A 22,863-nucleotide genomic window follows, 5' to 3' on the forward strand; every position below is an offset into this window, starting at 1 on the left:
TGTTCTAGATTGTTGCAAGCTGTATGAATAGTTGCATTTTGTTTACTCTTATATATAATGAAGCCCCTTTTCTTGTCTTCCCTGGGCTTGACTCATTCAAGTTTTATGAATGAAACTCCAGTTCGGAATGACATCTGTGCCGTAACAGGCGAGGGAGGCCTGATCTCGCCCAAATGCTGCAACTTGGAACAACAAGTGACTTTTTTCCAGTTTTGATCTAGCAAGACTGAAAACAAACTCTTCTTTTCAGCTGCCCACCCCCTCCTGATTTGCATCTTTACCAACTTGGCTTCCCTCTGATTGCATGCGGAAACTGGATAATAAGAGATGGCTGTGGAACAGCTGAAGATTTTTTTTGTATTTTTTTTTTGTTTTTGTGGCCACCTTAAATGATTTGCTTCGTCCTCCCTTTTCTCCCATTCCCTTTTGAAGTAACAAGTGGCATTTAACAAATGCAGTTCTCTACACTGAACCGTTGCATGTGCAAACACATCGTAATTAGAGCTTATTGAACAAATGTTTTCATTGTGTTCCGAAAGAAATGGGGAAAACACATCAACTGTTTTAATGCTCCATGTTACCCACAAGAGCATGTTTTGTATTAATTCTGGTCTGTGCAACATTCATTTTCGGTTATATTCCCTCTGTACTCATACTATGTGGTGCTTTGTAGTGTTTGAGCCGCAACAATATTTTGGGGCTTATTTAATTATTGTACGTCAAATACTGTTTTAATGTGAACTAAGGAAAGGTTAATGCCTTTTGAGTGTGCGTGTTTTATTTATTTTTTGCCTTACTCTACCAGATCTTTTAATTAGTGGATAATGTGGCTTAGAGCTAAATCCGATGCCATATTTTCTTGTCCAAAACCGAATGTACTGGGAATAACTACTGAAAAGACTGCTAGAGTATGTTTATCATTATCTTTTTGTAAACATGCAGTTTATGTTGAGGAGGCATGCGTGTAAGCTGCCAAAGTTAATGACATTAAACCTGGCGATCTAAGCAAATGACCGATAACATGTCTAGAACAAACAATCTACTTTTTGTTCTTTTTTTTTAAATGAAAAATTTTAGATCACTTAAACTTACTGAAGTTAAGTTATGAATTTTAAGTTCAGATGTCCTACTTTAAATCTATGTCTGGGAATAGTGGCGGTTTGTGAGCATGTTAACCCCTGTGTGTTAGACTGTCCTTGTTTAGGGGGCCAGGTAGACATCCTTGACTCTGAAGGGTGTCGGTATGTGTATGCGTGTGTGTATGGTTTTTGTTTTAGTCTTGCATTTTTAATGAATGTCGGCTATGCACAGGATTTATTTCTAGCCATTAAAACGAGCTGCTGGTCGGTAGTGATGTACAAAATAAATAAATTTTACTACTAAAGAATGAAAGGACAGAGACCCATCTATTATGGCCTGTTTACGCTTTTGGAACATGAAGGGATCAAAATGTACGGCTCGCTTATGGTGGAATATTGAAAAATCCCCACACTCGTGTTTGTTTTCCATGCATGATTCATTTTGTGGGTAGTCTAAGGAAAATGCATGATTGGTTAGATAATGTTTTGGCCGTTGGATCCATTTTCGGAATTGTGAATTTGAACATCAGTGAATTCCATCTGCAGCCAAAGACTTGGATATATATATTCTTTAAAAAGATGCATAATTGGCAATTAGAATGCTTTATGACTAAATGCTTCAGCAGAGAATTATTTGCGTTATCTCTATGTAATATGAAAATATAAAGATTTATATTAATACCTTTTTTGTGCTAGTATGTCTGGTGATTTGTTGCAGTCTTTGGGTGGGGGGCTGGTGCTAAAATTGTGTGAAATCAGCTTTTTGCTGCACTGGAATTGCACCTAACACGTAACCCTGATGAATTGTTACTGGATCAAACGCTTATCCGTAAACCGTCTGCTAAATCATACATAATGCACCCATTATACAATGTGCTAAATAATATCCCCATCTTATTGTGGATCGTATCAGGGGACTGATATCGCCTTCCCGCCATCTTGAACTCCTGTGGAATTGGGGGGGGGGGGGGGAGCATACGCTCAAGCGAAATGTTTGGCGTGGTTGTTCAACACATGGCTATACATTCCTTTCAATAGGGAAGAGCACAATTAACAGTCCAGGGCGTGGAAACCCCAGCAGATGCGACTGTTTACATTAAAAACTACAGCTTGGACATGGCCAAGGAGCAGTGCATGTAGCCTCTCCTTTCCTGAACCCAAGGGGTTAATTATGAATACATCTGTGCCTTAAATAAGCATGTGTTTCATTCAGCATCCCCTCCCCCTTTCAGAATGGGGGCTGCATCTACAGATTAGAATGAAGATATAGCTGTAGGTTTGTGAATGAAGCTGCGTGTTTGATCCCATATTGTGGGGACAGACAAGCTCTCCGTTGACCTCCTTCATTGGGAGTCTTTCAGTAACTACAGAACTCACAACAGGTATTTTCTTATCTCCCGATTAAAATGATTAACTGACTTTCCGGATTCCTGGGGAAGCCATTCTTTATTTACCCGTCCATCTCGTATCCGTTCAGAAATTCTAAAGAATTGTTTGGGTTCCCTGCATTGTGCACACACTGGGAGCCCAAATAAAAATGGAATCAAAGTATCCTTTCATGTTTCCATACGATTCGAAACATTGTCAAATATTTGATATTCTTATAAGACTTTTAATGGCACGTGTCTACGCCGGGCAGATTGTTTAGTTCTTTTTGAGTGGAATGGAACTGATTCTGCTTCCATTCCTCAATAGCTAGATATGGGAATACTGAACAGTCATTGCTCCTGTTCCAAGTTTTAAATGGGGGCTCCCTGTGATCCTCTTGATTTTTTTCTTCAGAGGTTGGGGGAGGGTTGGCTGCTAATGTAAGAGGTTTATCAAGGTGCAGCCATTCTGCTGCATTTCAGAAGCGGGGGGATGGTAGCTTCAGTAGCACATGCCTGCGCAAACAGGAGATGGTTATTCATATACATTCGGTGACGGGCTTTGTCCTTCTACTTAATCACTTCCGGACTAACCATTTTAATTTTTTTTGCACATGGCAGTTCTGTTGCCCTGCAAGAATTGTAAAATCCAAAGCCTCATTTTGGTGACAAATACACCATTTTTGTAAATATCGTCCAGTAGCGTGTTATGGATGTGGCTTCCTTGAGACAGGGTTTTAATTTGTGTAATGTAGGACTTTGTGTGTGTGTATGTGTGTTCCTCATGTTCTGCTCTCAAATCAAGACCGGTTTTGCTTTTAGTCAATATGGTCAGCCATTTTATTATGTTATAATGCAATAGTTGTGGATTTTTCTTTTTTATGCAAACCAAACAATATCGCTGTGTTTGGCCCAGTTTTCTTTTCCCCAGTAAATTTTCTGATTCCCGGCTGCTGGATTAGGTTAACTATGTCCATTTTTACTGTATGATTGCGGCACTCCCCTCCCCCCCTCATAACAAGCGTCAAATTCTCGGTAGAGCTGGCGTTACCGCGGGCTGCAGCTTCTTCCTCTGTGGTAGAGGACGGTTAAGATAGATGGAGCGTGCGTAGCAAACTCAAACCTCCTTGGTTATTTCTTGTTTTGCTTCTCGCTTAGTTGTGTTGTATATTTTAGATTTAACCAGCAATATTTGTAAAGAAGCAAGTTAAATAGTGTCATGGCATTTTTAGGCACATGTCCACTATCCTTGATTGCATTCACATTTATTTTTTACTCTGCTGTGATTGTATCTTCTATGATGTGTCGTGTGAAATCCTATAGCACCGTTTGCGCTGGATTTATTGGTAAACACCTTGCTTTCGGCTTATCCTCCCATACAGTGTACAAGGACCGTGGCCATACACTCCTTCCTCAGACCTTGAAGTGCTTTGTGTTTGTTTTTAAAAAAGATGCAAACTGTCCTTGAAATGTATTGTCATTACTGCTGGAAGCGTCGGAGTTTATGCCCTCTGACATCAGGAGCGATTGCTATTCCACATTGTTCACTGTGTCAATTACCCCTCTGGAGAACACAGTGTATAGGGTATTCAAATTTCTTGTATGTGTCTTATTTTATTTCTGCGAAATATATATTTTTTTATATATACAGCCAAAACATGTGCTTTAGTATGATGTAGGTAGCCCCTCCCCCCCACTTTTCTGTTCTTTTTATTTATTTTTTTGTAGGTAAGCACTCTTTCTGTGTTTAATCCCAGTGCTATCGCACGGAGGGTCAGTCTGCTGTGGTCTTTTTATTTTCTTCTTTCCCATTGATCTTGCTACAGCCACCCTCCAAACCCAAGGCAGCTGGAATCATTGCACATGATGGTAACCCCCCCCCCCCCATGTAGTACAGCTCAGCCAATGGGAAGAAGGCATGTGGAATTTGAAGTAGACATTCTGCTCCCCTCCCACCCCCCATGAATTAATGGATGAGGATTCTCGCTTGCATGAGGACACATTTCCACAGATGTACTCGGAAACATGACTCCTTTACATCCAACCATCTCTGCAGATTACATTAAAGGTCTTAGTCTGTAAGAGGATATGCATTTTTGTTTTTAATTTAAAATCGCCTGTTTGTTTATAATTTTTTTTTATTTTTTTTTTGTATAGTACTTTGTTCTGGTGAACATGTAGTGGGCTTTCATTTCATAGATATATTGTACACATGGTCATCCCCATGTCTTTGTAAAAACAAAGCTACTAGTGTTCCGTTATATGGTCTCCATTGTAAACTTTTTTAAAAATGTTGGGAATTTTAAAATAAAGTCTTGCTTTTTATCTTTTTCCAGGTATTGGACAGCCTTTTAGCACAGTACGGGACAGTTGAAAACTGTGAACAAGGTACATAATTTGATAATGTGGTGTCACAGTTTTTGGTAAAATTCAAAGCTTTTGTAGTATGTATGTATGTATGTTTTTTTTTTTATTTTTTCTTTTTTTTTTCCCTTACAGTGAATACGGACACAGAGACTGCAGTAGTGAATGTAACATATGCCAATAAGGAACACGCAAGACAGTAAGTTGACATTTCAAAATACACGTGGGGGCTTCATGAAGTGTGATTCTTATCCAGCGTGGTAAGCTGGGGGATACTGATAGGAACGAATGAATTGGTTAGTGTAGGGTTTGCACCAGTTTAATCACTTTGCACCAGAATTAATCTTAATAAAAAAACAAAAACAAAAAAAGTATCTACTGAATGCTAGCACATCCCCGTATGTGTAAATTCAGTCACGTGAAACATAAATCTATACCTATAGGATATCAGATACTTTTTCGCATGGGCGAACATCTCTTCCTTTCCATCTTCCTGTCTGGTGAAATATGGGACGCGGCGTTATGATCTATACTTGTCCTCTTTATACCCCCCTCCCACGGTTTCCCTTTTGCTGCTTCCTTCGTAAGTTTAAATTCCTGACTTCCAAATGCATTTCCCTTTGTAAAATGGCAGACTTTGCCTGTACAATAAGTTTTTAATTTACATCCATCTTTCATTAAACCAGCATGGCATTTTTCTTTTTTCTCCCCTTCCATCTCTTGTTTTTTGTGTTTTTTTGAAGCCACGTGGAGTTTAAAGAGCTGTTTTGGTGTAAAATGGTAAAAACAGCCAGGCCGCCTTAGCAACTGAAATTTCTGTTTGCCGTAGAATCCCGCTGTATATAAACACTGTTTGTGTGGCATTTCATTAGTAGTACAGTGTTTGACACGACGGGATGCTTGAGAGTTGTGGGAGTAGCATTCTAAAAGTATACAACAAATATGGAATCTATTGCGTGCTGTCCTTGAGCAGAGCCCTGTAATAGTAGTATACATCCTTGCTCTGCAATGTCCTCTATAGACTCCTTCCAGATAAGGTTACTTAAACGTTTGTGTGTAGAAGACCTGGAAATGATGAGAGAGGGTGAGATAAAACACTGCACCCCTCTCATCCTGTCCACTGTCAGATCATGACAAGTACGTTCCAAAAAGTGGTAAAAATTCCACTTTCTGGTATTTGCCGTGACGTTCCCACATTCTTGTTTTTGTTTTCTTTGCCGTATTACCGCTCCTACAGTGGTACTCCGTAGTAAGGATGCAGTGAATGCCATGCAGTGCCAGCAGGCGTTTTGTTTGGTAGTTTTCTGCCACCTTGTGGCCAAAATAAATATTGACAGGACTCTAATCTTTAAAGGTCAGCTGCTGAAGACTCCGCTCCTGTGGGATCTAGAAGCTTAGAATATCTGAACGATGTGTCGATCTTGCTTTATAAACTGTTTTGCACAGATCGGGGGCTTGGCAGTAAAATACAGAAATATAGCACAGGACACGTACAAGAAAATCATTAGAAAAGTTGATTGGGAAATATGAGTTATAACCTGGAGTTATTTAGACTTTCAATGCCATGTGTGCTCTGTGTTGCTGTCATATTGATGGCACGCTAAGGGTTAAAGGATTTACACGATCACTTCCATAATGATTCCTGTGCCGCTGTGCTAATTCAGTGATTGAGCCGCGTGCTTCTCTGTAGCTCTGGGGATCTGCAAACAATGCAAGCGCATAGGGTTAAGAGTAAGCAGCCCGGGTTTCTGTAATGTGTAAAGCCCATCGGGAGGAACAATAATATTACTATTTATATGGCACCAACAATTTACACAGAGCCATATAACAGAAAAAATCAAATTCTGTGTTCTGTAGCTATTTCAATAGTTTTCGTGCATTTCTGTTTACGTACATTCCTCTAGTTAGTCTTTTTTTGTTTAAACACATTCACTTGATTACGTTTGTGATAAACCACTAACATTTCCACTCACTTGTGTTCGTGCATCCTGCATATCTGTTCCTGCAACCTGATATTGTATATATTTTGTTTTCTCCTCTCCACAAAATTAGGGGACTTGAAAAACTAAACGGTTACCAGCTCGAAAATTATTCACTCAAGGTAACTTATATTCCTGATGAAATGGCCACACCGCAAGCCCCCTCTCAGCAAATGCAGCAGCAACCACAACAGCAGCACCCTCAGGGGAGGCGTGGGTTTGGGCAGCGGGGACCTCCCAGACAGGGCTCTCCTGGTGCTTCTGCAAGACCCAAACCCCAGTCAGAGGTTCCTCTACGAATGCTGGTCCCCACGCAGTTTGTAGGAGCAATTATTGGAAAAGAAGGAGCAACGATCAGGAACATCACTAAGCAAACTCAGTCCAAGTAAGCATGGTTTAAATGCTACATTTTGTGCGTGTCAATACCTTGGTGCCTTTAATTTTTTTTTTTATATGTAAATAAAATATCAAAAGGCTCTTTAAATGTTTTCCAGGTGCTCAAATGTAAAAGTAACTTTGGAATTTCTTCTAGAACTTTTTTTATTTCGTTTTCCGTAGCTTGTTCTTGCGTTCCCCATGCTAAGAGGGGAACTTGATTGTAAGGCCAAGAATATAGGAAGGTTAGGTAGAAGGGTTGAACTTGATGGACTTAAGTCTTTTTTCAACCTTATGAACTATATGTAAGAATTTTGCATTTGATTCTTGTATATTGGGATTTCATGCCCAACTAGGATATATTCTGTCTGGATTTTATTGCATATTAAACGGTTATTCTTATGGGGTTTCAGCTCAGCCCTTCACTCTGATCAACTCCAGTCTTGTCGGGTGAGCCAGTTTTACAAATGCATTGGTTTCATTAGAATATTTTTTTTCTCTTCTATGAATATTTTTTTTACTCTTGCTGTTAACAGGCTATCTGAAAAGTAATGTTTTTGAGACCATGTTTTTGTTGTTGTAAGCTGTTCTTTCCTCTCCTTAGGATTGATATTCATCGTAAAGAAAATGCAGGTGCTGCAGAGAAGCCCATTACCATTCACTCAACTCCCGAAGGTTGTTCAACAGCTTGTAAAATAATTATGGAGATCATGCAGAAGGAAGCTCAGGATACTAAATTGTAAGTAGACTGAGTAAGGTTATCACAAGTGCTTTAAGTGCGTTGTATGCCAGGACAATGAAGCTCTCACTATATATATATAATATTATATATAATATATCATTACTGCAGAATGATGGCGTTGCATACATCAATAATTGTTTGCTATTGGACCATGGCTTTTTACACTGTGGCATTGGACATAGAAAATGTGTTTACTTATTTAAAATTGATAACTGTTGAATCTTAAATTTATTTCAATTTCTTTTCAGCACTGAAGAAATCCCCCTAAAAATTCTAGCTCATAACAATTTTGTGGGTCGCCTCATTGGAAAAGAAGGGAGGAACCTGAAGAAAATTGAACAGGATACAGATACTAAAATCACAATCTCTCCGTAAGGGCGTATTTTTCGTTAACGTTTTTTGTTTTTATTATATTATAGAATGGAAATGGTATCCAGGCCTAACTAAACATCTTGTATCCCTTTGTGTATTGTGACCTTAGACTGCAGGACTTAACACTGTATAACCCGGAACGGACCATTACAGTAAAAGGCAGTATTGAGGCTTGCGCAAAGGCCGAGGAAGAAATAATGAAAAAAATTAGAGAATCCTATGAAAATGACATCGCTGCTATGAATGTAAGTGAAATAACGTTGTACAGAGTTTAGGAGGAGGCTGGAACGGAAATAATTGAATCTTGCTGGAATTACGTGCTTCAAATTCTGTAGGACATGGCAGAGAGTTCAGTCTTTTACTGTCGTAAAGTATATTTAACACACTTTGTTGCAGCTGACAGAAATATATCTGTGTAGCTGAAAAGGGTTAATGCCATATCCTGATTGTGATTGGCTAGCAGAGGTAAACGTCTCGTTTTTTGTTTTTTTTTTCTCATGTTTTGTGAGAAGAGTCGTTAAACATCCTTTGTGTGCATGCAGCAGGCGCTCTGTCGCGAAGGTATAAGAGTGAGACGAGAGTAGGAGGAAGCGATTGAGTATGCGTGTTGAGTGGATGTGTACATGTTGGCATGTGTGTATGTAAATGTTTGTGCCGATGTGGGCACTTGGCTTTACCTGCCCTCTGGTCCAGAAGTTGCCAGCCCTCTTAATTCATGGAAAACATTTCTAAACAAGTGTCTTCCTTATCGTGCTCTTTTCCTATTAATAATAAATTTATTAACTCAACAGCCTTATGTGAAGTGATAACTGTTCTTTCGGTGATTGTGTTTTTTAACGGGTTCTGCTGGCTGTAAGGATGTGTGCCATCTTTAATCTTTCATGTACCAGCTTGGAATGGCTTGAATGATTTGTGTAAGCTGCCCTGCTGTGGCCTGTGGTCTGCTCATCGGTAAACCCCTCTAACACCATTCCAGGCTTTGATTATGTGTCTCCAACCTTAGCGGGACTGGAACTCATTTAATAGAGGGGAACAGTTGTGGAAACTGAGCCGCTTACAGTCCCTCAGGAGTAAGGCTGCTAGCACACATAACATGAGTTTGTTCCTTTATCCGACAGGCCTCTGTCGCAGCTTTCTGTTTATCACAGGTAGTAGTTTATGCTCTTACAATATCCCTACTGACCAGATTGTCTGTGATCCCTGTTGCAGCTCCAAGCTCATTTGATTCCTGGATTGAATCTGAATGCTTTGGGTCTCTTTCCCCCAACTTCATCAGGGATGCCGCCTCCAAATGTTGGCGTTTCCTCGCCTACTACTCCTTCTTCATATCCACCATTTGGGGTAAGAGCAATCCTGAAGACAATTCTAAAATAGTCATGTGACTTTTCCTATATCACTTCTTAGCTTGTATCTTTCTTTTTCTAAGTTAAGTGTGAACTAGCTGCTTTTTATAGAAGACATTTAATAAAAAAAAGAAGTCATGCTTGTCCTTTTTAATATTACAAATTATTTTTAAAGCAGATATGTGGTTGTAGGAGAAGTTGGGGTTTGGGGTATTTATTCCTTTTAAATTTAACACACTTTTTGACTTCTATTGAATTTCAGCAACAGCCAGAATCAGAGACGGTTCATCTCTTCATCCCAGCACTAGCTGTAGGAGCTATTATCGGCAAACAAGGACAACATATCAAACAACTCTCCCGCTTTGCTGGAGCATCTATTAAGGTATTATTTTTACATATATATATATATATATATATATATAATATATATATATATATATATATATATATATATATATTTCTTTTTTCGGTAAGAAAGGTAATATTTCTGGTGATGTCCAGCACTGTAGTGGAGGAATAGGTGGGTTGTGGCTACAGTTCTTATGTGTCTGTGTGTAGCAATTGTACGCCTTCATTTTTACAAAGTAATTTTTAAACATTGCATTACAACTTTGGTCCTAAATCCAAGTTAAATTATGTTTCCGTTTTCCCAGTACATATTCAAGCGAGTGAGTCTGCAATCATGAGTGTGTTTATATTAGCCCGGTGGCTTACGTTGTTGCTTATTCAGTTAATCCAGCTTTTTAAGTACTTATCACTTTAGGTCTAGTACTGTTTCTTTTTGTGTAATAAGTAACATGTTGTGTTTTTCTTTTAAGATTGCCCCTGCAGAAGGGCCTGATGCCAAGCTACGAATGGTGATCATTACTGGACCACCTGAAGCCCAATTTAAGGTGAATTGCACATTGATGCAACTTTTCTCTAAATATTGGGTGACTGGCATGAAGATTTAGCAGGGGACCTTCTGTGTACATATAACATTACTCCCAACCTATCCTGTGAATCACATAGTATAAGGCCAAGTTAAAAGGGCACATGGTTTCCATTAATAGAACACATACACGGGGGGTTGGGGGTTTGGTACTTTTACAGACTGCAACATTGGCAGACTTCCACGGCCAAAATACTTTCTGCATGGATTAAATAGTCTGTTGGAATTACAGCTCGATGGGTGTACTTCTTTAGTAGGGCTCGTAGGGTGCGTGTGACATTTGCTAGCCAGCCTCCTAGTGTTGGAATGCATTATAGTGTGAATGATGGCCGCTGTTCTAATACTGAAGTTTCAAGGGTACCATAATACGTGTGCGTAATTTATAACTGCTGATTCAGGCACACTTGTGAGTCCTTTTATAATTTACTTATGTTTCATGAAAACTCTCTCTAAATGCCTTTTAAAGGAAAAGGGTATTATATGTATGGTTTAAAAGTGTTCCCAGCTCACTTCCATACACTTTTTTCCTTTGCATGTTGGCATGGGTAAGAGCTGGGACACCCTCCTGGCAGACTTTTCTGTCTCGCTCTTATAACTCTAGTCTTAATGCTTTAGAGCAGGGGTGTTTTTTCTGCAGTGGGCCACTTCATCAGAATTGTATACGTGCGCGGGCCGCACTCATTTTTCACTGTGACAAAAAATATGGCCTTTAATAAAATATGCAGATTAAAATAAAGTAAAATGACACAAAACCTTTACTCTTCCTCTCACTGATTTCTGGGCCTTGAAAGTTTTGCGACTACAAATTCAGGATTCCCTAGATTTATTCCAGGGATGAACTAAAATGAAAATTCTGGACCAAAACTATCAGGGTTCACTTAGCCAAAACCGAAAATGACCCCCACCTTTAAAAATAATAAAAACTCACATGTTTAATAAAAGTAGGTAACACACAATTGGACAAAATTAGCAATATGACTTGGCATGATAGGAGTGTGATTGCTAACAGCAATCACACTCCTATCATACCCAGGCAACCAGTAAATGCTGGTACCTAGGCATGATGGGACTGTGCTCGCTGTGATTGCTGTTAGCAATCACACTCCTATCATGCCAAGTCAGCCAATACATGCTGGTACAAGGTGGCTGTAAGTGCAGACCCCATACTGCTGGCAGCATCACTACACAAGGGGGGCAGCTGGCCAGGTTTCAGCATGTACTGGCTGACTTGGCATGATAGGAGTGTGATTGCTAACAGCAATCACAGTCCCATCATGCCTAGGTTCAAGCACTTACACATCCATGCTATCACACACACACTCATTTATTCATATAATCATTCATTCAGATTCATTCCCTCAATCACACACACTCATTCAAACACCCTCCCCACCCCCTTACCTGCACCGCAGCTCCTCGATGCCGCTCACAGACTTCAGCAGGGGGTGCGGCCTCCCTCTGCCTTCTCTGCTAAAGCACAGAGGAAGTAGGATGTCACGTGAACTCCGCTTCCTCTGTGCAGTCCAGAAGACCCTCCCACAAGTAAGTAGCAGGGCTTGAGGTGCGGCTCGCGTAAGATCGGTTGCCCTGGCTGCCGATCTTACCCGGGCCGCACCTCGAGGTCTCCCGGGCCGCATTTGGCCCGCGGGCCGCATGTTGGACGCCCCTGCTTTAGAGCATAAACAGTTGAACAAAATCCTGATCTGGAACACTGCCTCACTTCCTTTTTTTGCTTGTACCAAATGAGATGTCTGCGTAGACTAAAAGCTAGTTGTCATTTAGTCACATGGACTAAAGAATTTATACTCTGGGACAGATCAAAAATAATTTGACATCACAAGCTTTGGCTAACCACCAACTGGAAAGAGACTCATAACTACAGATCCGAAGCGTGGTTCATTTTACTAAGCTAATTTTTTCATTTGCACAGAAATGGAAATGCATGTTAACATTTATTGTAGGAGGTACAGATCCGCACAAGTTTACATTCTTACAGATTTCTAGATGCATTGTGTATGTCAATCTGTGCTGTCCCCTGGGAAAACTTTTTTTTTTTTTTTTAGCGTTTCCCAAGCCCAGTAACTAGGAATATTCTGTATCTGCACTTATACCATCTTGATAATTACTTGATACCCGGGTGCATATTGTGCTCATACAGCATGTGAAACATGGAAGCAGGATTAAGCACACCAGAGCCCGTTTCTTAAACTCCCCTTGCATGTTACAGCAACACAGATGTTTTGGAATCTGCGCTAGAATACAGAATGAACCGCTTTATTTTTTGGTTAATTTAGAATTCAACAATATCAATACAAACTTAAGATTGTTTTTTACCTTACGTGTTGGGTAATGGTCTTCCAAAGCATACGAATGGTGCAATGATTGATCTGCTTGTATTCAAAATTGGAAAATCGTAGAAATCGAAAGCCTGTAAATGTGTCTGATCAAATATTTTCTCTGTAGGCCCAAGGAAGAATATATGGCAAACTCAAAGAAGAAAACTTCTTTGGACCAAAGGAGGAAGTGAAGCTGGAGGCGCACATTAAAGTACCCTCTTATGCTGCGGGACGTGTTATCGGCAAAGGAGGCAAAACTGTAAGTTCAAAACCATTTCAGCGATGTTTGTTATCGAGGTAGCAAAGGAAGGGTTGTAGCTGCCTTGGTATATAGTCTTGGCATCCTTAAAATATTTTTAAAGTTTTAAGGTTTTGTTTTGGTTCCCTTGTTTACTGTGGTTAATTCCACAACCTGTTCCATACCTATGGACTGGCGATGAAATATCTGTGGGCTAGGCAGCATGCTAGTTATAAGCAGTCTTACCATGACTTTTTCGAGTTGATGTGTTTGCTTCATAATTACATGTATGAGAAACTATTTTATTTCAGGTTAATGAGCTTCAGAATCTAACCAGTGCAGAAGTAGTTGTTCCCCGTGATCAAACACCTGATGAGAATGACCAAGTGGTTGTTAAAATAACAGGCCACTTTTATGCAAGCCAGGTATGATTTCTTTTCTTTGGCACATTTCACCAATATATAATATATATTTTTCACATTAATGTTGATGTGGGTAAACTAAATAGAAGACTGGAAATGGGTAAATAAACCTGCAGGTTGAACTTCTTTCGGGGTAGCCAAGCCATCAGAATGTTAGAAGGTAATTCCGGGAGCGATGAAGACAAGATTTCATAAAACTACAAACTGTTAACCTGAAATATGCCACCCAGGCAAATTTGAGTTTACTCTTCATACATCCAAGTGTGGTGGTGTGGGTGCAATTTTTAAATGTGTAACTTGTATATTCTATATTTGATTTAAATAGCACTATTGTATTACAAAACACTGTACATCCCAGTCTTCATGTCTCCTTTCTGTTTGCAGCTTGCACAGCGGAAAATCCAGGAAATCCTCGCTCAGGTTAGAAGGCAGCAGCAGCAACAGCAGCAGCAACAGCAAAAGACGGCACCAAGCGGACAGCCTCAGCCAAGACGAAAATAAAGGTTCAGGATAATGGCCCTTCACAGAGATGGATGCCAGACCAAAGACAGACTGAATAATAGGTTACCCATACCTGTTGGTGCTATGTGGGGAAAGACTTCCTCCTAGCTAGTCACCTGTTTGAGGACCAGGCAACCATGTAGCTGTCTCTGAAAATGTATTCTATAGGCTATCAAAGTTTTTGGAATACAGCTTTAAAAAAAAAAAAAAAAAATTTGAAAAAAGGAAAAGAGAAAAAAAGGACCCCTTCACTTCCCTTTTGATCTATTCTCACAAGTTAACATAAACCTTGTCTTTTTTTATTATTATTCTTATTCCCCCAACAATTTTAGAACTTTGTTTAATGAAGCTTTCTCTTATGAGTTTTCTGGTTCAAAAAGAAAAGGCATTGCTCTTATACGTCCAGTTGTATTAAAAAGAAAATAGTAGAGGGTGGGTTAGTGTTTTGAAGGGTATTGAAGAGATTAAGTGTTAGTCCCAGTGTTGAACAAGTGGCATTTTTTTTTTAATTTGGTTGCATTTTACTTAACACTGCCATGAATAACCTAAGGGAAGTGTAGAAAGGTGTTGGCCAGGGCATAAAAAGATAAATATGCATTTTACTAAACTACCTCAGGCATTTAGTACCTCAATGAGAAATTGTTCCTTTTTATTTTAATTTTTTATTTTTTTTCCTTTTTTGTTTTTGGTATTTTGTATACTTTATAAAGCTAATAGTTCTTGAGCATTTTATTTTTTTAATAAAAAAATAAAATATCAGCCAGCAGCTAGAAGCACATAAATATTTGGTGACTATGAGAAAAGCTGCTTCTCGCTGATGGCTGATGGGAGTAAAAGATGGGGAGTTGCCTCAGATTTCCTGTGGCCTTCCACGCCATCATTTTGCTACAAAGTTCAGTGAATGTTCAAAAAATAGATACTGAGACAAACAGAAACGCCACCATACTGATAGCAGCAATGCCGTTTATTTTTCTTTTACTATGGGATGAAAATAGTTCGACGGTACTTTTTCTGGGAACAAGACACAAGGAAGTGATGGAAAGAGGCCGGCTGGGTTTGGGAAAATATTTTAATGCTATGTAAGACTGGATTTTTTTTTTCTCTTTTTTTTTTCATGCTGCTTGGTTGAATGCAATGAACCCTTTGTGCCTTTGACCATCACTACCTAATGATGTTACATAAACATTTGCAGCCTGTTTGAACTTTGCCATTCTGTTCAAAGAGCAAGCTTCATCATCAGTTTGGTAAACAACAACAAAAACACAATCTATGGGAGCATATATAAATATATAATTATATATAAATATATATTTCCTTTTTCTATTTGTTTTCCTTTTTTTTTTTAATTTTGTTTTTTAATTTTTCCCTCCCCTGTGCCCTCCATGACCATCAACTTGATGCTTCCCATCTGATCAATACATATTACTTTCATGTACCATGACTGGGGGAGAGGGAACTGGGGATGGGGTCAAACTCATGTTTGATCATATGGAAGATGACAAGTGTTAGTTTACATATCCAGCAGCAGTAAAAAAATAATAAAAATAAATAAATATATATATATGAAAAAAACCTAAAGCAAAAAGGGCCACACAAAGCCACTTAGAAGGTTTAAAAGCTGAATACAACTGTCTTTTCTGGCTTAAAATAGCTACAGCAGGGTTTATGCACGTTTTTTGTTTTTTTTTCTTTCAAATTTTTTTTTTCTGCAACCAACCATTAACCCTTTGACTGCCAGAGCTGCGAGCAAGAGTATGCTTCTGATAGCCCCTCTGGCAGCGAAAGGGTGGAAGAGAAAACCAGTTCAAAAGGCAGGGAATGAAAGGAAAGCTACCAAATTCTTTTTAATTTCAGAATGTAATTTGAACAATGATTGTGGTAATAGTACACATTCAAGTTTATACAATAAACTTCAGTCTACCTCAGTTTTGGAATTGTGGCAACACATGGTGCATAAAGACTGCTGTGTGTGCGTGCGTGTGTGTGGTCTTACCAGAGCCATACGATTTACCTCTGAACCTTTATTTTTCGTGATGTTTTTGTGCATGAGATGATCACAATCACCATGCTGCACTGATTTGAGGGGCACAACTAGCAAAAACCATTTGTTTCATCATTTTGTTGATCTACCTCTTAGATTCATATTGAAATAGAGGCATTTCTGCATAGAATAGATAATTTTCCCAAAGATCATTATTGTACAAAGTAGAGGTCTTTTTGTTTTTTCTTCAATTTTGAAAATGGTCTGAAGTGTTTTGGGTTTCCCCCTCCCCCCTCCTTATACTGCATTTAAAATTTACTAATTTGATTAAAATTAAAAAAACTCAGAGCCTACGTTGTAGTTTTAAGAGAAACATAATTTTTTTTCTTCTTCTTCTTGACGAGAGTGACTTCATTTAGCGTTTAGAATTTTTTCTTTTTCTTTGATTAAAGAAATACTGAACTATGGAAAAGTCATTAAAATAGCTTATTGATATTTAGTTGAGTCTCAAGTACAGACCCGACTTTCTTTTTCTTAACCTGTTGAAGCAGACATAACTTGATTTTCCATGAATTTTTCTTTACAGATAGGTGCTGCATTTACATCTGCTGATTTAAATACTGTCATATCTCTTTAAATTTCTAGACTGTTAGTGTGGTAATCATGTTCTTTTCAATTGAGACTTGGTAACTTGGAGTATTTTGGCAATAGATACAGTAGAAAGTAATACTGTAAATGAGTTTAATATCTGCAAAGCATGGATCATTTTTCATCTGTAATGTGCCCCCAACGCAGCTCCACTTGCCAGATGCCTCTGAATGGAATAAAGAGTTTAACTCCTAGATTGGCTCGTGTGTTTGTTTTTTTTATTTGGAAAATGATTTATTTTAAATCGCTTTCTCTGCTAGCCAGAGGGCTCCTAACCTAGATCCCCCTTTATTTTTTGCAGAAAGAAAATTAGGTGGGGGGCAGTGAGAAAATTGCTTATTTATCTTCCTGGGGTTGACCAAATAATACATGCCCGCAGTTATCAGCTGTGAGAAGCAACATCATTTTATGGCAACATTTTTAAACTTTTAATGGCTAATATTCATTAGGCAGCATACTGTAGAACAGGTTTTCTGTCTGATGTGTATGGCGCATATGCTCAATAAAATCTTAACCCCCTATCATGCCTAAAGCTGGGGAGATAATAGTATGGACTCAAACACAAGCAGGTGTTAGCCACATCTTGTATATGTTGGAGGGACATAGCTATTCCTCCTCAGAATTTGCATGGCTATTTGTCCCTGTTAAGTTCCTTAGTGTTAATTGGATCTGAAAGGAGGCAACAAGGTAGAAAAATTCAGGAAATGAAGTGATGGCTGTACCAGATAATGCAACAGATCAGCCTTCCATGAGATGAATTTGTACATGAAAAAGATTTCTGGCAGCAGTTCCTCCTTATGTCTCAGCAGCAGACAATTTAAGAAAAGTGAAAATTTGTTTTATTGAAAACAACTCCACATACATATGAAGAGATTATGCTCCCCCCCCCCCCCAATTGGAACCACTTAAAAAATATATATATTCAGTCTTCATTAAAAAGGCAGTTCTATCAAAACTTCCTTTCAACAAACCATGCTAAAAATCACATGTTAAGTGAGCACTAGGATACCTTTTGCTCTGTTTCATAACACGTGGGGCTGCGGTTTACCTAAAATCATTGTTACTAATCTAAAACCCTTACACATGAAGATACTGTCTTAAAGGCATGTCGGTATTTTTGGCCAATCAAGTCAGTTACTTTCCAATGGGTCAAGTGCTAGTTTTATTTTTGCACTGGTTACAAATAAAACACAAAACCCTCCATTTCATATAAAATTCCTTACAAGTGTCCTACTGCCCCTTTTAGAGAAATGTTCCCAGCTGAATTGGTAACCAGTAACAAAATAATGTTTCTGTCATATGTACTAGATTTCAGATCCTCGAAATCACGCTCGGTAAAAAAAAAAAAAAAGCGTTAGCCTGCGGATACCAGATACACTGTTGCAAAAAAAAAAAAAAAAAGCCACCACCTTACACCTAGGAATTTATTTGACGATCCAAACCACATTTACTGGTCAATTACTGGTTTAATGTTACTTCCAAATACTTGAGTCTTAACCACATGGTTTACCCTAGCAGTGCTCAAAATCAATATCATGAGACTGTCAGTGAAAATCCAAGGTACAGAAATTGATACTCCTAGATAAAAAGGTAATCCACTCATCCACCCTACCATGCGTTTTACAAGTCCACGACAGGTCTATAATGGCACAGGACTGCTTTATATCTGTTGCATCTTGAGTTCATAGCCAGCAAGTCTTCCGGGTCTGCATATATATAATCCACAGCTCTCACTATGGTTTTAGATGCAAATAAGTGTCCGTAATCATTCCTTTGGTAAATGGAGTCCAAATGTGAAGTCCAACGGTAAAACCTCCGCTGCCATCTGGGATAACTGGTCATCATATGAACGCAAAGTCCACAATTTCTCCAGTTCATATAGCTCTCTTGTCTCTGGTAACATGAAGTGGACAACAATAGTTCCTGTAACAAAGATACATAAATCATGCCCATAGGATTTTGGGAATTTGTTTCTATAGTTGACAGTTTTTACTATACATCATGCAGATAACTTCAAAGCAAGGCTCCAAATTATACAGAAGCCTGTCATCACCCTAAAGCCAATGAAAGATACCCAGTGCCATACAGTCCTATTAGTTCTTCCTGTGCTGTTTCACAGACCCAAGCAAGGTTTAAATACATAACTTTGCTTACTAACAATACGTACCAAAATCTATGCACATCCAGTCCTCCGTTTCCTTCCCTTCAATTACAACGTGTGAATCTTTGACTCTCTTTAAAGACTTGAACTAAGAAGGACACAAAAGATTATTTTAATGGGGGGAACACATTTGTAAATCCAGTAATGTCAGAGTTATTGTGAAACCGCCATGACTACAATACACACACAAGATTTGTTTCAGTGCAGCTGAGTGCCACTAGGGAGCACTACTGCTGACAATGTTTATCGCTGGGCTCAGCTATGGCATGTCCATTCTTCACTTTCTAGAGAGTTGTATGTTGAAAAATACAATTATATATGGTGGTTAAACAGTCAATTTCCAAACTAACTTCTACAAATTGTGTTCCAGTTAATAAAACATTGTTGTCTCTTAACCCCTTAATGACAAAGCCCGTACATGTATGGGCTCAAAATGCATTGTTTTCAATGGGTTTTGGGACTGCCCATTGTCCTTAAGGGGTTAAAAAAACATTGCTGGGTTAGTAAGCCAGTCCACTATTTACTCCATCTGTTTTAAGTGAAGATCTGCTTGAGGGACAATAATGCGATGGGGGGGGGGGCTTTCCCAAAAAATACAGAATATAACAAAATAAATTTTGCTTAAAAATCTTAATCTTGTAGTCAGACCTCTATTTTATTTGAGGTCTGATATAAGACGAGGGGTATTTTTCAGAGCATTTGCTATGAAAAAAACCTTGTCTTATAATCGAGCAAATACGGTAATAGCTATTGTCACAGCCGTTACACAAGCATATTGAGGACCTTACCACTTTCAACGAGTACTGCGCCATTGCTTGAATATGTCGTGTAGAAGTGCCGCTGACAACCACAAAATAATCAACATACTTCATTTCAGGAGGAAGTTTAATAACGCACATGTCTTTGGCATTCTCTTCACGCAGTAGGCTAACCAGCACATGAATCCCGAAGCCGGGAAGGGCTTCATCTGAAAGAAAAACAAAAAGAAATGATCAGGAAAGGTTAAAAGGACCTTAATATGTACAGCTTGGAGGAAAGAAGAGAGAGGGGGGATGTCATAGAAACATTTAAAACACTTAAAGGGACAAGAGGCAAGCTTATCTGAGCAATGTTAGAACAAGAGGACATGGTCTACTTCACTCAGGGGATAGCAGATAAATGAAAGTCTTCCAGCAGACGTGGTGGAGGCTAATACAGTGAGGGAATTTAAACAAGCATAGGATAGACATACAGCTTTCCTCGCTATAGGACATGAACAAAGGCCAATCAGAAAATATGGGTGGAATGGGTCTTATCTGCCGTCAAATTCTATGTTTAAGTAAAATAAAAATATCGCGTTAGAGCGATTCTGACATCATCAGTTATGGTATACTAAGCAGTTCACAATGCCTGGAAAAAGAAGGTATATACTGTGCAGTTCCAGCAGCAGAGGAGTACCATGCCTGCTATTGGAAGGCATCATTAAGACTGCCAAATCATGGATTTATACCCAACACCTATAAACCGTATTCCACATGCTGCCCTTCAGTTTGCAGAACGTATTTAATGACCTTATTTATGTTAATAGTTGAATTGCCGACCCTCTGGTCCCGGATGCCAGGCTTTCCATGATATCGGTAGTAGTGGAGTGACAGGCGTCTCCTATGCCTGCTGGTATTACCGACGCCCTTGACCATTGACATGTACCTTTAACTCTTACCCTACCTCTCTTCTCGTTTTGTATACTCTCGCCCTCCTCCGTGTAGGTTCCGTCAGAAGCCCTGGAAGGGAGAGGTGCCTCGTGGCTGCTTCCTACCCGTTCAGTCGTTACACAGTTTAGCTCACGCTGAAAACAGAGCTGGCTGACTCTGGCCGTCATGGCGGCCGGGACACCGCGTATTCTGGCCTCGGTTCTACGGTGAACAAAGCCACGGCATGTCAGTTGTCTTAGATGAGCGAACGTGAGGAACGAGCTGGAACGAGCTACGTGCACGAAATGCACCCTGCGCAGCCATCGCACCCACATTCTACACGAGCTCTCAGAAAACAACTTCCGGAAAGGCACCGGATGGCTGAATATGACAGCGGCGCTGCTATTGGTTGCCAAGACGCTCTCGGAAATTTCTAATTGGTCATCAAGTAACACAGGGCCTTGACTTATTTTACGTAATAGGAGCGGTGGTGCTCAAAGTTATGTCTCCGGTCCAGCGCTGTATACGTCACAAATGGGGGGAAGTGACATCGTATACATTATATATTTCTATTCATAGCGTTGCCTACTTCTACTTCTACTACAGTTCACAACTTTCACAGGCTATCAGTATAAAAAAGAGATGCAATGCAAAACACACACAGTTGCTATGACTATAGTTTCCCTTCCAAGCTATAAACAACAAAAAAATAATCATTTGTGGAAGTGCCTCATCATTGAGGGACAGCAGTTTGCGGAGCGCGATAGATAACGTGTGTAATACATGCATATTACACTCGGTTGGCATTCTTGCTTATTTATTCTTGCTGTGACAAATAGGGGTCTAAGGAGAATTGTGTTTCAGCTCCTTTGCTATACGTTATGAAAAGCCAACCCCAGTGAGTTTCTATTAGACTTGGGCACCAGGGGGCTCTTCGTCTTCGTGCTCGTCTTCAGCAAAAAAATAAATCTTCGTATTCCGCGAATATTCGCCCGTTCCTGTCTTCTCTTCTGGTGAATATTCGTGGACATTCTTCGTGTTCGTTTTTTGTTCGTTTTTTCCGGTTAAGGGGTTAATATGGGGTTAACTGTTGCAGCGGGGAGACCAGCGGTGTTCCCGTTGTGTCAGTTTAATGTCCATACCAGCGACTTTGTTGGTCGCTGGCACGGACTTTTAACTGTTGCAGCAGGGTCCCAGGTTGTTTTATTTATTTATTTCTGCAACCAGTGGTAAGGGGCCTTGCGAGTGAGCCTATTGGTCACTCGCACGGCCCTTTAACCTACGGATTTCTGCTCCCGTTATCTAACGCAGCATTGCAGGGGTTAACAGGAGCGCAAATCCATAGGTTCGCTGTCAGGAGTTAAAAAGGCCGTGCGAGTGAGCCTATGGGTCACCTGCAGGGTCTTCCTCTGGCATCAACCAATAGGCTCACTCGCAATGCCCTGTAACCCCTGACGGCGAACCTGCGGATTTCCACTTCCGTCAACTCTGGCGATGCCGTGAAGATAAGGTAGTCTAGATAGGGAAGGGACCAGGGAGATTAGTAGACGAAGACGATCACGAAGATTCTTCGCGTGTGTCTTCGTCTACGTTTTAACGCTGCTCTCTTCTCTTCTTCGCGTCTTCGGAAGGAACACGAAAATGAAACTCTTTGTGTTCGTTTTCATGTTCGCCCGAAGACGAATGCACAAGTCTAGTTTCTATTGCCGGAGGAGCTGGGCCTGTATAAATGTGACAGGGTGGGAGTGCAGGGCCCAGCAGGGGAAGAGGATCCCGGGTTTAGGAAGCCTCAAGCAATAACGGATGAGCAGGGTGGTCTGTGCTGATCCCACGAAGAAGACAGGGGCTTCTCCAATTGGTTACCCTTTTCTATAAGATAACAAAAAGTTAGGCTCTGCTCCTATTTTTCACTCCTCAATCTTCCCATGAGGCAATCTTCCCATGAGCCACCTTATTCCCACTCCAAGTGCGTCCAATATTCCGCCTCTAGTAGTTTTGTGTAAGGTTCTTTCGGCTCTAAAGCCTAATTTAAATGCTATAGCTCTATAAATATAAGATCTGTTTTATCCCTAATAAAAGAATGCCCGAAGCAAGGTCCATAAGGACATGGTTTGAAGAGTTTGGTATGGAGGAACTATTGCGGGCCACACAAAACCCTGACCTAAAACGCATTGAGACCCTTTGGGATGAATTGGAAGGCTGATTGTAAACCAGGCCTTCTCATTCAACATCACTGCCTGACCTCACACATGTTCTTGCTGCTGAATGGACACCAGTTCCTCCAAAACCTTGTGGAAAGCCTGCCCAGAAGAATGGAGGCTGTTATAGATGCAAATGGGGAGCTTCATATTCTT

General features: G+C 39.8%; 2 protein-coding genes across 4 annotated transcripts in view; one reads left to right on the top strand and one right to left on the bottom strand.

The window, feature by feature from the left end:
• The window catches only part of LOC149300836 (insulin-like growth factor 2 mRNA-binding protein 3-A), a 38,009-nt gene extending 23,960 nt beyond the window's left edge, over nucleotides 1-14,049 (top strand). The window contains exons 4-15 of one of the 3 annotated variants that reach the window (XM_089484734.1): nucleotides 4,783-4,834; nucleotides 4,946-5,009; nucleotides 6,863-7,174; nucleotides 7,769-7,903; nucleotides 8,155-8,277; nucleotides 8,388-8,523; nucleotides 9,488-9,627; nucleotides 9,829-10,003; nucleotides 10,440-10,514; nucleotides 13,016-13,147; nucleotides 13,438-13,551; nucleotides 13,933-14,049. In XM_089484734.1, the coding sequence (XP_089340860.1) occupies nucleotides 4,783-4,834; nucleotides 4,946-5,009; nucleotides 6,863-7,174; nucleotides 7,769-7,903; nucleotides 8,155-8,277; nucleotides 8,388-8,523; nucleotides 9,488-9,627; nucleotides 9,829-10,003; nucleotides 10,440-10,514; nucleotides 13,016-13,147; nucleotides 13,438-13,551; nucleotides 13,933-14,049 (1,575 nt within the window). The remainder of the gene's footprint in view (nucleotides 1-4,782; nucleotides 4,835-4,945; nucleotides 5,010-6,862; nucleotides 7,175-7,768; nucleotides 7,904-8,154; nucleotides 8,278-8,387; nucleotides 8,524-9,487; nucleotides 9,628-9,828; nucleotides 10,004-10,439; nucleotides 10,515-13,015; nucleotides 13,148-13,437; nucleotides 13,552-13,932) is intronic. The other 2 variants (XM_089484735.1, XM_089484736.1) reach the window with 2 other exon arrangements.
• A 4,394-nt stretch (nucleotides 14,050-18,443) lies between these two features.
• On the bottom strand, nucleotides 18,444-20,697 carry LOC149300837 (mitochondrial assembly of ribosomal large subunit protein 1-like). Its single transcript, XM_089484821.1, has 4 exons — nucleotides 20,544-20,697; nucleotides 19,628-19,806; nucleotides 18,846-18,927; nucleotides 18,444-18,601 (listed from the first exon to the last, which is right to left on the bottom strand). Exons 1-4 carry the CDS (start codon nucleotides 20,695-20,697, stop codon nucleotides 18,444-18,446), a joined length of 573 nt encoding a protein of 190 aa, XP_089340947.1.
• Between the last annotated feature and the right edge of the window lie 2,166 nt (nucleotides 20,698-22,863).

Source organism: Sceloporus occidentalis, unplaced genomic scaffold (assembly GCF_023333645.1).
Source record: "Sceloporus occidentalis isolate IW3139 unplaced genomic scaffold, rSceOcc1.0.p SCAF_23, whole genome shotgun sequence".
Classification (NCBI taxonomy): domain Eukaryota; kingdom Metazoa; phylum Chordata; class Lepidosauria; order Squamata; family Phrynosomatidae; genus Sceloporus; species Sceloporus occidentalis.